The sequence below is a fragment of the Plodia interpunctella genome, chromosome 14, assembly GCF_027563975.2.
Source record: "Plodia interpunctella isolate USDA-ARS_2022_Savannah chromosome 14, ilPloInte3.2, whole genome shotgun sequence".
NCBI lineage: Eukaryota > Metazoa > Arthropoda > Insecta > Lepidoptera > Pyralidae > Plodia > Plodia interpunctella.
This window is the reverse complement of record NC_071307.1, coordinates 2,402,136-2,416,294: the sequence shown is the minus strand read 5'-3', so window position 1 is coordinate 2,416,294 and position 14,159 is coordinate 2,402,136. Positions and strand designations below refer to the sequence as shown.

Genomic DNA, 14,159 nt, shown 5'->3' with positions numbered 1-14,159 from the left:
GGTCTCATATAAAAAGAAAAACATACAGTGGGCCAAAGAAGTAGCCAATGCCATGCGGACATCAGAAATATTTCATGTTTCGAGTGTAAAATGTTACACGATCTAGTTTTCCATTCACACATTACGTAGGCGAAGCCATGCTCAGGATCGGCCGCCGCGCCGTAGTCACATAAGTTCGCTCGTATGGTGCGTGCTCCTACGCAGTAGAAAAAGGGCACGGAGGAAAAAAAAACAAAAAAAACAAAAAATTGTGGAAATGTGTGATGTGGGGTGATTTTTGTTCAATAACTTGTGTTATGTTTATTCAATAAATATTATAAAAAAAGTGACTGAAAGCAAAGGGTTCTGAAAAATATTCCAGTAAGTTTGTTATTTAAAAATTAAAATTAATTGATTATTTAAGTAATAAAGCATACTTACATATAAAATGGAAATGAAATATTTTAATAAATAAACGAAATATTTTTTTTTATAATTATTTTTTTGCATACGTAATATCCTAGGTGTTAGTGTAATTAGGTACCTGTTTTGAATAGGAATATCTAGTGCCATATTGTTTCGTAGACTTAATTTTAAGATTTCGTATTCCTTACTTCAATTTTCCTAAAATTGAGAAGGTTTGAAGAAAAACAATCTAAGATGAAACTCTTGTCTTATGGAATCCCATTATTTTATAACGTTAAGTACGATTTAGAAAATCCTATTAATATTTATAAATGCGAAAATTTGAGAATGTATGTTCGTTATTCTTTCACGCAAAATCCACTAGACGGATTGTTATGAAATTTGGTATACGGGTAGAATATAACTTAGAATAACATATAGGGTACTATTTATCTCGAAATTCTCGCCAAGCCCCTGGGCGCAGCTAGTACTTTGTAAACATTGAATTTCAATAGCGATTGACCTCATTGTACATTCCAGAATTTACAGTAACATTCCAACATCGTAAATTACATTTAGCTGTAAGAATATACTCGTAACTCAAGGCAACCCGATGGCATGCCAGCGTGACGTATGCGATAGGGCCGCCACAACGATTAAGTACTTCTACCTCACAATACATACGTCATATTTTCATCCCTTACCTTACGGGGCCTAAAAGCCTAGCTTTTTTAGGGATTCGTATCCAAATGGCAAAAACAGAACCCTTATAGGGCGATATACGATGACTTTCGTCATGTCCGTCTGTCCGAATGTCTCCTCAGAGTCATTTTATCGGAGACTATGCGTGCTAAAAGTATGTTTGGTAGGTGCATTTAAAGAACCGCTACAAAATTGTGTAGTAACTGAGGAATAAAAAACAATTTTTAGATAACATAGCTTTCAACCATTATTTTTATCTTTTCTGTTGATCTACCGCTTTCAACACATTCCGAAGTCGAAGTAATATGTGCTTTTGTCAAGTCGACGATAAAAAAACGCTTGTCTATATCTAAAAAAAAACATATTTCAAATATCGAGAACGCATTCAGTTTGGATGACAAAGCATTATTTGGTATAGGTCCGACAAGGATCGACTTCCGACGAGAGAACTGCACGGGCATGTTTTTTATCACGTTTCAAATGCAATAAGATCTCTCCGACGACAATACCATACTCTTAATATTAAAGTAAAAAACTTATATAAAATAATCTTAATTTAAGTGTCTACATTTCGAGTTACAAATATCCATGGAAATTCGTCATTTATCGCTTTTATAATCGTTCCCAATCTTGCGTAAAAATAACCGTAACCCAATTCCCCACTTCAGAAGACTTTCATGGAGGAACGAACATTAGTTCCAACTAGGGTTGCCACCAAACATTTTATTTGATTTTAGGCATTGATATCGAAATCTGTGTTTGTTGGTTTCCATTATGTAAATACATGAACGCCCAATACTCACCCATACAAAAAGTATTATCCATTCCAAAATTATATCTCAATGATTTTTTAGTATGTTCACACAAGTTTCCCATAAGATTCAAATTTATAGACACTTGAAGATCGTCATTTACAGAAGAATCTTATGGCTTACCATCTACCTATCATATAGATATATTTATAGATATACCATCATCTTTCTTAATGCGATTCACTTTATGACCTAACTGATCTGCATCACAAATTCGTATCATCGAGTTATATTTTTTTTTATAAGAATGCGATACATTTTTGGTTCCTAAATTTTACTGAGTTGCATTGGAATCGTTCCGTCTGCAATTTCTTCCAGCCAACCTTTGTGTGGAAAGAGATAAAAGTGAACTAAGAAATGAAATTAGGTTGAAATGAAATTTGTTGTAGTTTTTGTACAAACTTTTTCTTTGCACGACTGATATTGATAAGATCAATTTAACTGATTTGGTACATGAAACACTGGGATCATGCCAACACTTTAACCTCACAAGTAATTAGAAATGATCCAACCGTGGCCTGAATTATCTTTTTCTAAAAATAAATGTGCATTAAATATTTTATAAGTTATCGATTTACTTCAAAAGGGTTAAAAGCATTCCAAAATGGTTTTAATAAAAGTCATATTCTTATAAGTCACTTTCGAATCCTGTTTGCTTTGTTACGATAGCGTTATAAATATCTTGTAAAATTATTTGCAATCTTCTTATTTCTTTTAGATATGACGAAACATGGTAACGAGGATGTTCCATATGAGGTAAGAAAAAACAATTCAAAACTTTTCCCGCCTTTTCCAAAAGTTTGGAACACAATCTATTACATTTTCTTTGAACTAATTGCTACTATACAGCATGAGAAACTGTGCTCTTCATGCTGCATGTTTCAATTATTTTCCGCTAGATGTCCCGGAAAACAAAAACATAATAAAAATATACTTGGTTAACTACTGATTGATTGATGTCGTTGATCGATTAGAAAAGCTTTTTGGCTAAAAATAACCTTATTGCACTATGTCCTGTCAGTGACCATGCGGTTCATTGAAGATAAGAACGTCAGTTTTGAACATGTGAGTGTACTTTGTTATTAATTTTCTAGAATGTGGCCCGTACGCTTGTTTGCGAACTTCATATAAAATTATTATTTTTGCATTATTTATATACTTTTTAGGTATTCTAAAATAGTCCTTCCTGCCTAGGTATTATGACTACTAATATAGGTGTAGGTACTGTATAGAGATTATATAGAGATTTACTTTTCCATAGGTACTAATATTATAAATGCAAAAGTCCTGTACGAGAAATGTCGTTATTTTATACAGTTTAAAATGAGTAAATAAATAATCTGACTGATATTTAAAAAAAACTTCCAGGCTCGAACGTCAGAAGAGCTCGGACGGTACCTCGTAGCGGCCCGGGACTTGGCTCCAGGGGACCTTGTCCTGACTGAAAGACCCCTGGTCTTCGGACCCAAGAGCCAGCCCAATCCTGAGGCCGCCGTGCCGTGTGTGGGGTGCTATAAACTGGTAACCGCTGATGCTGGCGAGAGATGCTCAAGGTATGTATTTTCATGGATGGGGAAAAAGTAGGAAAGCAGATCCTGAGCTCCAACGGTCTATAGCGGTGGAAAATCGGGGAAACGCTCAGATGAGAGATTGAGAGAATATAGACAAGACATACTCTGTCTTTCATATTTGTGGGTTGCCAATTGCATTAGGGGCCTGGGACACCGCGAAGGCCAGTGATAGTGTAAAAAATAAACTTTGTAAATCTGATTGCGATTTTACAATCGTCGCCTGTCTGACGTCGACCCGTGGGTCGACGTAACTTACGATTATGACCCTCAATTATATGATTGCCTATCGTTTGCCAAGGATGTGTGTCCCTTAGTCATCTAGTACGACAACCACGTGAGGATATGCAGCATGTGCTATTCTAGAACGAAACCAAACGCCACAGAAACTAAAGAGAGTCAACATCCACAGTAAGATAAGGAGTAGTCCTCATCATTATCAGTAGTCATCATTATCAGCGTCCTATCAATTTCAGATGCGGCTGGCCCGTGTGCTCCGGTCATTGCCCTGGTCTGACCAACTCCAGGCACCACGGGGTCGAGTGTCACATCCTCAGCGTCCGCCCTGAATGTGTGCTGGATAATATAGCTGATTACTACAGGTATAGTTAGTGGACCTACTCGTACGTCTTCTCTTGGCCTGTTTTCACCGACGAAATTTTTCTACGTTACTGTTAAGATAAATCAGACATATTCAACTTCCGATGTAATTAAAACTACTTTGGTTATTAATGTGATTCGCTTGTTTAATTAATTAGTTAAAATCTTTAAAATGTCGAGGTATATTTTTCACGCTCTCTATACCTAATAACTCATATTATATGTCAATGTTACTCATTACTGTGATATTACGCCTGCCTAATGACAACCCTCCTTCGGAATGCTATTAGCCAATTAGCTGCCAAGGTTATGTGAACCTTAATCACATCTACTGGATATGGAGTGGTACTATTCTAGGGCGGAACCAGATGCCACAATTTCTTTTTCCTAGAAACTGAAGGCTTACCACGATATATACAAACACGTAGCACGTTACTACCATCCACATGCTGTCTCTTTTTTCCATATCGTGTACGTATTGTGAAAAAAAGAGACAACGTATGGACGCAATGGCGTAATACGTGTTACGTTACATGGTAGCCCTCTGAATTGTTTAAAATTTTGCATAGCTATAACGATAAGAGCATTCCAAATATCCAAATGTGAGGAAGGAAACAGTTGCCACTGGCCTTCATCCAAGGCGCCTGCATCCATGTAAATGTATGCAAATGCTGGATCGTTTCCGTCGCCTTCAGATCAATAGATACTGATTGAGACGCCTTTGGAATTTCAAGAATATCTCGCCCATAGAACTTTAATTCGGGACCCTTGTAAACTTCGAAGATCTTTCATGTAAAATTTGATATTACAAGTTATGTTAATATGATTTATTCGCAAAGTGTGTACTTACGTCAGTTAAAAATCGCAGCCGAATCTGAAATTTTTACAACCTTTATATGTAACTATGTCATGTCACTATGTCTCGGGTGGAATCTTGCAACTCAATTTTGAAGCAGATATCTTCAACCGATTGAGCTGTAATTTTGTACTCACGTTTAGTTTGAATGACAATGCATTATTATGATAAGCGTAATGTTGCGCCCAAGTTTGGCTCCAGATGTGGGAACTCCTCATCGGTTTACTGCACGAACATGATTTTTTTGTCACACATTGAAAGCAATAGATCTCTCTGACAACAATAAAAGCCTGTTTAAAAACGTCATTTTTGTAAAAAAAAACTTAAGGTTTATTTTTCAACTCCGAGCTTTGAGACGTCACATCCAAGAATGTACCGGAGATACGCACAGATATGAGAAAAACTGAGTGACAACTATTATTTATCACCTGGAAAACGAAGATCCGATTAAATCATTATAAAATTTATCATGGAATAATGGCTTTGTATCGTTATGAGAAGAGAACCCACATTAATTTAAATAAGTTACTAACGTAGTTTAAAACTTTTGACTGTGATTGTCTACTAACATTTACTATGGATTCTGTCCGAAATTGAGAATTTTTTATAATACTTCTTTTAAAAAAATCACGATAAAGTCCTTTGAGAGGCTTGATTATTATTATAATATATTTTTGCCCATAACTTCTGTCTGTCACTCAGTAACGCAAGAGTTATATATTGTATATATCATCGTTCAGGAATATTATCCGCCTAAAACTATTATAAATTAATAAATAATGTACACAAAATTACAGATATGACGCACTGCTCCCCCTAAGGTGCATGTTGCTGCAGATAGTAGATCCTGAGAAGTGGAAGAAACTGTCCGACATGCAGTCACACATGGAGTGTCGACTGCCTGGAAGTGAAGCTTATGAGTAAGTAGACTAGTTTGTCAAGAACATACCTACACATTGACAAACTTTTATGCCGGCTCCATACAATTTGCCAAACTTTGACGGATTAGGAATACATTGCTGGTTTTTCATTGCGGTAAATAAAAACACTCATACTACACTACGCAATGTTCGTGAATCGCGTTTCAAAGAAAAGTTTTCTTTATGCGCAAACTGTCTCTCTCTTGTTCTCACTCATTTCGGGTTACAGAACTTTATTTACTCATAAAAAGACAATACAGTTCACTTAACTATGAGAAATACATTTATGTTCTTAAGTTTAGAGGGTAGTCCAAGTTTCCCGATAAAATTGATTTTGGAATTATTCGTTTATTTTATATGGTGCGTGATAATTAAATCTACTTAATTGTTATTTTCGTGTTGGTGTATTATGATTTATGTATTTTAAACGTATTCCCAGTTGCATTCACGGTATCGTTTACAATTTAAACATTTAGTTGTGGTTTTACAACCGTTCTACCCTAATGATAACCCTTTTTGAGAAAGTTGTTGTTTTCTCTCACCTGTCTAGACGTTTTAGATGACTCGAACGACAACTACGGAGCGTATGGACTGGTTCTATCCTTGGTTGAGAGCTAACTTACTAATGGTACCTAAACCTGGTTATTTTTTATTTTCAGTGAAGCCAATGAATTCATTGTAGAATATCTTATGAATAACTTTATCAACAAACTTGAAAACAATGTCAAAAAGAAATATTTCCCTGACATTTCTGCGGAATTGGTCCACAAAATGTGCGGCATCATCGATACCAACGCCTTAGAAATTCGGGTGCCTGATGGCGTTGAATTATTGGCCTTATTCACAAATACATGCATAATGGAACACAGTTGTATACCTAATACGAAACACACGTTTACACAGTTCGCTAAAGATAAAAACGACTTGTATAGAATTACAGTCAAAGTTGTTGTACCAGTCGAAAAGGGTAATCACATTACAACTATGTACAGTCACGCTTTATGGGGGACACAAGCAAGGAGGCAACACTTGAAAGATACTAAATATTTCGCTTGCAGATGTCTTAGATGTAGTGACCCCACGGAATTTGGCACATATTTGAGTGCTATGAAATGTCTAGGAGATGGAAATCAAGTTTGCGATGGAATTCATCTGCCAGAAGATCCTTTGGATGACGAAACAGATTGGGCTTGTAATAAATGCTCGATAAAAGTTAATAATTCTCAAGTGAATATGATTATAACGCAAATGGGAGAAGAAGTGGAAAACGTGCAAATGATTGGTATTTCAGTTACAATGCTGGAAAACCTCCTTTGCAGATTGTCAACATTTTTACATCCAAATCACTATCATTTATATTCTATTAAACATTCATTAATACAACTTTATGGAAGGCAGCCCAATTATATGTCAGAAGAAATATTAGATAAGAAAATAAAAATGTGTAAAGATTTAATTGCAATAACTAAAATATTGGACCCTGGTAATTCTAGACTTAGTTTATATAACGCTGTGTTACAACACGAGCTTCACTCAGCATTATTATGTAAAGCGAAGAAGGTTAAATGTGATGGATCTATGGAGACCGTAGGAAAAATAAAATATTTGATGATTGAAGCTAAGTCAGCCATAGAAATTGCATTAGATTCATTAAAAGATGACATAGAAGAAACTTCAGGGAAAAAGCTTTTTAAAGTAATCGTTAACAGTAAAAAGGATTTCGAGAAGTTTTGTAAAGAAAATAAAGGTTATTTTTAGAATTATTTATTATAAGGAGTAATTAAGTAACCTTATATTAATATCACAGTTTTTTTCTTTGATACATTTTTATATTATCTGTAGTAGCATCTTTGTATATTCAATAAAATCTTTGGAATCGGTTGGAATTTGTTTTACTTAATGGAATGTCAATCATTATTGATTTTAATTGTGATGCATGCTTGCAAAAGGTGCAATTTGATGCTGACCTCATTTCATTGAATTGAATTTTTAATGCTACACAATATTATTAAGCTTTTACCAACGAAACAGCTGGATCAAAAATTGATCCAGTGAGTCAAATTGTTAAAAGTAATTTTAACAACTTGACTCATGATACTATGTAGGTAAGTATAACCTTTTAAATCGGACTTATAATATACCAGTTGAGGGTATTTAGATATCATAATAAATACAGTCAACGGGATATGGACGTACTCAAATTAAAATTTCCCAAAAAGTGAAGGAAAATGATCTACAATCCTCTAATTCTAGATTTGAGTTTTTAAAGTCTGGTTTTGTATGGTTATCATTGAACATAATATCTTCATGGCTACATATTTTAGAATCTAATATCACATATGTTTTTATATAATAATTCAATATACGTACAACTAGTAACGAAACTGGTCACCATTACATGACCACAGCATTATCTGTGGTTCACTAATTTGGTCCTGCTGATGTTGCACTGTCACAACGGGCCTTTGAACATCAACCACAGCTGTTTTGTTCTTGAATAGTAACGAAGGGGAAAAGTCTGGTTTTGGCTGAAAGAAGGTATCCTTTCAATAAAACCTAGGATACCAGTTAAGACCAGATCTAACCCTATCACTCTCAATGCTCTGTCGGATCCAGTCAGTAAACCTGGAGACACGGGTGTAGACTCCTGGCATCCGGGCTCTCGCGCAGCCACTGCCGGTGGACACCACGCCCACAACCATGGCGTGGCGGTTGTCTTCTCTGAACATGAGGGGGCCGCCGCTGTCAGCCTGTTACGTAAAACTTCAAGTAATTAGATCGAACTTTTTTTCCATTCCATATACGCGATGAGCTGACAACCCTTACGGCATACTGTTAAAATGACATTAGATTTAAGACTTTCTTTGTGACAAACAAATGTACCTTTATTTGCGTCGGCAATTGTCTGTGTTTGGCGATAGTATGTAAGTCGGCAACCAAAATTGCGTTAAATATATATATTTATATATATTTATGTATATTTATGTATACCGACAAATCACACAGATTGAGTTAGCCCCAAAGTAAGTACAACCTCAACGATACTATATTCTATAAATATAACATATGCAACATGCATATATAAAGAAACATCATTTTCCATGTTGACCTGACCGGGGATCGAACCCGGCATTGTGCCGAGTTGAGATCACGTGAAATAAAAAATAATCTAACCCAACAGGAGTCCCTGCCACCTTGCTCGTGTCCCGCACACATCTGAGTGGATATGACCTTGACCTTGCTCCCCTGCGACTGGTACCACTTGTTGCACTCCTCATTGGTCACCACTACCACAACTGTCTTTTGCAGGACGTTCGGTCTTGACCCTGGGATGGTAGCATTTTATTCTCATCAATTGTATGACTAAGTTACTTATTATTATTAGCATATGTGAGTGGCAAATTAAATGGTCACCAAATTATCAGTCAGTATCATAACTAACGACTAACCCAGCTTTATTATATCAGTAAGTCCAAGGTACGCAATCAACATTATTTACGGAATATATTGATAATAAATACGTGCATGTTTTAAGTATGTAGTTGTGATTTGTCTTTATTTTAAATCCGTTCTCGGATCTTCAAATAGACTGATTTACATATGGAGTTATAAAATGATTTTATCATAAATCGTATTACAATATTATTCCACATTGTGGGATCTAAAAATAAGTAATACATAGCCACCAGGAATAATAAAATAAATATATAGGAAGAATCAAGATTCTTCCTACGGTTTGATTGAGCCCCAAAGCAAGTTGGATACTTGTGCTATAAAATATTATTATATATAAATATATAAACACCAAGACCCAGGTAAATATAGAAAACCTCGGTCAGGTCAAGATGGAAAATGACATTAATTTTTCATCTTGACCTGACCGGGGTTCGAACCCACGACCGAGGATGAAAATTAATCAACAGTGGTCGTCAGGAAGAAAACTCTCTGACCTTTAGCCCTATCCTCATTGGTGAAGCCCCATCCGGCGACGGTGGCCTGGACTCCGCTGAAGTCCTCGGCGATTGGCTGCGGTAGACACGCAGGCCTCAGGTCATTGGTCCATTTGAGTTGCCTAGCGGTCTTCAGTAGCGCCACATCGTTTGATTTGCGGTTACATCTGGAGATCAATATATATTTTGATATATTACAAAAACGACTTCATTTATATTCAAGTAATGGCCTATGAAAACTACTATGCATGAATCAGTGTATTAGACAACTGGATTTTACCTGCGACTTCGCCCGCGAGATTTCCATCGGGAGCTGTTATAATTTTTTTCGAGATGAGATGAATGAGAGATTTTATTTACAATTATATGTATGCAAAATTTCAAGAATATTGGTTGGGTAGGTAAAGCGTGAGGAAGTAACAAACTTACTTTCGCGTTTAAAATATTAGTTAGGATAAACGTGGCACGAAACTCGTGCCACATGTTTTATTATTTGAACCTTGGACTTTTCGATCTCGAGCGGGACCACCATCAGGTGGGTAAATATTGTTGGATAAAATATTGAAAGTTATTTTATCAAAATAAGAGATCAGTTTTATATAAGTCTTCATCTGTCACGAAGTAAAAGGAAAAATGTTTTTCATCAGAAAAGGACAATCAGTAAAATCTATTTAGAAATCAAAGGGTTTATAGCCGTAAAGAAAACTCCGGGATTTTCGCTTTCATCCGGCGTCTATTTAATTTATTTTGAAACTTGTGAATGCTTCTGACTTCTATTAGGATCTCTCTGAATAATTATGTTACATACTAAATTGTATGATACTTTTAAGAAAAATAAAAGTAGCCGAAATCCCAAAAAATAACGAATTAGTGTTGTTGGTCTCTGCCATGCCAGAAGGGCTAACCATTTTTGCTTTTTACATATTTTTTTAAACGCTTTTTTCCAAATATTAAGTAAACAATATTATCTTCAACATTTTTATCATTTAAAATTTCAACAAGCTCTTATGCAAACATAAGGTTATGTGTAATGATAAGCAAAAAAATAAGTCTTAATCACTTGAATAGGGAATCTTCCTTATATTGGTCTTTTTACATAAAAACTTTCATAGCCTGGTCTTTAGTTAAATTGAAGTTTTTGCGTACAATACTTACCTGTAGTCGGGATGAGGTATAACTCTGGAGAGAGGCTCGTTGGATTTGGACGTCGATATATCGGTGAACCCGACCACGACCGTCAGCTGTTTGGACTTGTAGAACTCGTCGAAAACACTACAAATCGGATGATGTGCATTTTGATTAGTATTAGGCATTTATGACAGCTAGATGGGTCGACGATATAATGGCAATAACTGGATAAGGATGGCTCATGACAGAGATGGTTGGCGTAGACGGAAAGCTGCGATGATGAGGATAATTTAGTTACTTTATCTTTTGCAGTTTATGTCTAAACTTGATCATAACTTACGACAGTCAAAGCTACTTATCTGTCAGAATTATAGCCCCACTTTTATGTATCTATCTCCCGCCGACTTCCTCCAGAGAATGACAGATTAAAACCCTCGACAACTATTAGAAAGACACTCGCCTGCAAACACAATGTCCGGCAGTCAAAAGCCATTGGTCTGTCAGTACTGTGGCTCCGCACTGGTGTGTCCCCTGCCTCCAGAGACTGGCTGCCCAGGGGAACTCTGCAGGGAGACTATCTTCTCCGCCGACTATGCGCCCGCGACGGGCGATGTCAATGCCGCACTCCACATCAGCTACTAGAATATGGTTTTTACTTAGATTTAAGTTCGAATCTAAAGTGCTATATGGGAACTAGGTATTGTAAATAAAATTTGAATTAGCATGCTACTTGATTCATGTTCTGTCAACCCATGGTAGGTTGGGATTAATCTGCCGTTGTACATATATCTTTTTGGTATTAATTTAAATCGATTTGCTTATATATTTTTGTGCAATGTAGTTATTAAAAACATATACAATTTTATATGCATCAATGAGTTCCTAATTTATGAGGAAACAGGAGACGCATTTGTTCAACAGTGGCCGTCTCAGTCTTTTTTGTTAAAGAAATTTAAGGAAATTCGTACTTGGTCTGACAAAATAGAACAAAAAATATTAAAATCTATTTTTTGGCATTTTCATCACAGACACATATTCAACAGAAATAGGCTTAATAATATATTAGTTAAGCAGTGTCGTCCCTGACGTGTTTAAATGGCACAATTTTTTTGAATACACTTTTTTGTATTCTGTCATTTTTGAAATTTCAAGAGTTATGGATGTAACGAGATTCCTACGTATATTAATTAATATATGACGTTAATTATAATTAATATATTTAGGTATGGGTAACGTACATATTTTAGTTTTATTTTAATGTTTTCTGAGAAAAAAATCCTCAAGGAATCGAACCCAGAGTGGTAAACAAATTGTACAACGGAATGGTACTTTATACATACATAAGTACATTATCACGTCTAATCTCTTACGGTGTAGAGAGAGTCATGAGTTGCGAATCTTGACAAAAGCTCGATCATTATTCGAATAAAGCGAATTTATGGAACTTACAGTTGACAAAACAAAATCCACAATTGACGAACATCACTAGGACCATCACCAAAATACAACACATTTTCGCGGCAACAAATTATTATCTGATCATTGACACTTAAATGCAAGTGTATATATTTCCCGTACCAAAGTGGGTCTAGGTTAAATTTATTTATACTTCACATTTAAAATAATCTAAAAATAAAGTTCCATGCACACGATATGTGTTAAGACTGCAGCTCGAATGATATCAATAAGGATATATAACATCTGTGATTTGCAGTGAAATCCTCCTTTGCATTTGAAGGTCTGACCCCTATAATTTTAGTGTTGGGACATGCAACTTAAAGTATCGATAATTTTTTTCGCGAACGCTTTGAGTATCATTACGAATTTGGTTATAGGTATGTATTTATTTGTAGATAATAATCTTAAACGTTACATAAATTTAACTAATATAATATTTAATTATAAAAAATAAAAAGTGAGCAAGTGAGTGAGGCATACAATGCCTGACTTCAGAATGCCCATTCTGTTTTTTTTTTTAAAATTTAAAGTGTAGTCTAAACTTTACAATAATTATTGTTTCCACAGTATATAGTAATTATAAGGTTATTATTTCATTCAATCTTTCTAGTTTTGAATTAATGTGTAATTTTATCAATTTTGTATGGACAACAGCAATATTTTTGTTTGTCTATTGTTTGTATACTTACATGAATATTCGCTTCATTCGCTCCTCCCGCAAAATTGCGAATCACTCTCCAACTCTCTATCTATTACCACAAAAATAAAACTTATTTTAATTTCAACTTTAAATTATGGGTAAAGATTACTATATATACTCTTACTTTAAAATCAATAAACAAAACACGTAGAGATCAAAGGTTTCGTGAAGCCTCATAATTAAAATTTCAAATAAATCCACAACCTTGTCTCTTGGAATGAAAACAATGAAAATATTTTTGTCTCACAGGTTCTCAAGGTAGATATTGAGTAACAAAAATACACACATATTATAAAATATGCAAATGTTCAGTTTATTTTTAAATAAAAATAAAAATATTCAGCTGAATCCAATCAAAATTTCAAACTTCATTATATCAATTTCCTTACTTTAATTCGCTAAAATATAAATATAGTGATTGATGACATTGAAAATATATCTACATAATCAAGAATATCTTTTACACATCAGGTTATGATTAAACTTAACATGAAATATTTTAAATATTACTTAAACAAATATCGATATCGATAAAATTTATTTTAGTACAACACAATAGAGTTTTCATTGTCAGGTTCGTGCCACAGCCTCAGCTGATAAGAGATAAGAATTGCCGAACTGTCACGGGTATTATCGAAATTTTTCTATGCAATGTCAGGTAGGTATGTGAGTGACCACAATTTTTTTTCAACAGATAAAATATTTTTTTCTAATTCAGTTAAAAATATGCAAACAAAAGTTACATTAGGTAAAGAATATAATATTTAGGGTATAATTTTTAATTAAAAAAATAGGAGCCTAAAATCCCTGTCTATGAGCTGTCGATGTTGGATCCACAGACAACGCAAAAAAATACCTCCATATTTGAGAGGATTAAGTAGGATACCGAGCTGTAATGCTGAGCACATAAGTACCCTTGCATGCCTTTTACCGACATTTTGTGTAGCCGGCATTTTTAGGGATATATATCTGGGATGGTGTAACTAGTAGTAGATTTAGTAGGCATTAGGAACACATATTTGTGATGGTGCAACTGGATGTGTATGTCGCAATAAGATAAAAAAAGCCGTAATATAGTTAT

General features: G+C 34.9%; 2 protein-coding genes across 4 annotated transcripts; one reads left to right on the top strand and one right to left on the bottom strand.

The window, feature by feature from the left end:
* Positions 1–221: 221 nt before the first annotated feature.
* SmydA-5 (SET and MYND domain containing, arthropod-specific, member 5) lies at positions 222–7,627 on the top strand. 3 transcript variants are annotated; one of them, XM_053755028.2, is made up of 6 exons: positions 222–360; positions 2,617–2,654; positions 3,267–3,451; positions 3,943–4,068; positions 5,720–5,842; positions 6,502–7,627. In XM_053755028.2, exons 2-6 carry the CDS (start codon positions 2,619–2,621, stop codon positions 7,598–7,600), a joined length of 1,569 nt encoding a protein of 522 aa, XP_053611003.1. In that variant the 5' UTR covers positions 222–360; positions 2,617–2,618; the 3' UTR covers positions 7,601–7,627. The 3 variants fall into 3 exon arrangements, with proteins under 3 accessions (XP_053611003.1, XP_053611001.1, XP_053611002.1); XM_053755026.2 differs by having other exon boundaries at positions 237–270; XM_053755027.2 differs by lacking the exons at positions 222–360; positions 2,617–2,654 and adding an exon at positions 2,670–2,963.
* A 509-nt stretch (positions 7,628–8,136) lies between these two features.
* Positions 8,137–12,571, bottom strand: LOC128675554 (trypsin-1-like). The gene is made up of 6 exons (XM_053755029.2): positions 12,370–12,571; positions 11,381–11,558; positions 10,948–11,064; positions 9,793–9,959; positions 9,017–9,168; positions 8,137–8,592 (listed from the first exon to the last, which is right to left on the bottom strand). The coding sequence occupies exons 1-6, from the start codon at positions 12,431–12,433 to the stop codon at positions 8,389–8,391; spliced, it is 882 nt and encodes a 293-aa protein (XP_053611004.1). The 5' UTR covers positions 12,434–12,571; the 3' UTR covers positions 8,137–8,388.
* Positions 12,572–14,159: the final 1,588 nt, after the last annotated feature.

Coding starts and splice junctions, on each gene's coding strand:
- SmydA-5 (XM_053755026.2), top strand. Junction 4,069..5,719: donor AATATAGCTGATTACTACAG/GTATAGTTAGTG, acceptor ACAAAATTACAG/ATATGACGCACTGCTCCCCC. Junction 5,843..6,501: donor CCTGGAAGTGAAGCTTATGA/GTAAGTAGACTA, acceptor TTTTATTTTCAG/TGAAGCCAATGAATTCATTG.
- LOC128675554 (XM_053755029.2), bottom strand. CDS start 12,433: ATGTGTTGTATTTTGGTGATGGTCCTAGTGATGTTCGTCAATTGTGGA. Junction 11,559..12,369: donor TGGATTTTGTTTTGTCAACT/GTAAGTTCCATA, acceptor ACCATATTCTAG/TAGCTGATGTGGAGTGCGGC. Junction 9,960..10,947: donor ATACCTCATCCCGACTACAG/GTAAGTATTGTA, acceptor ATTGATCTCCAG/ATGTAACCGCAAATCAAACG.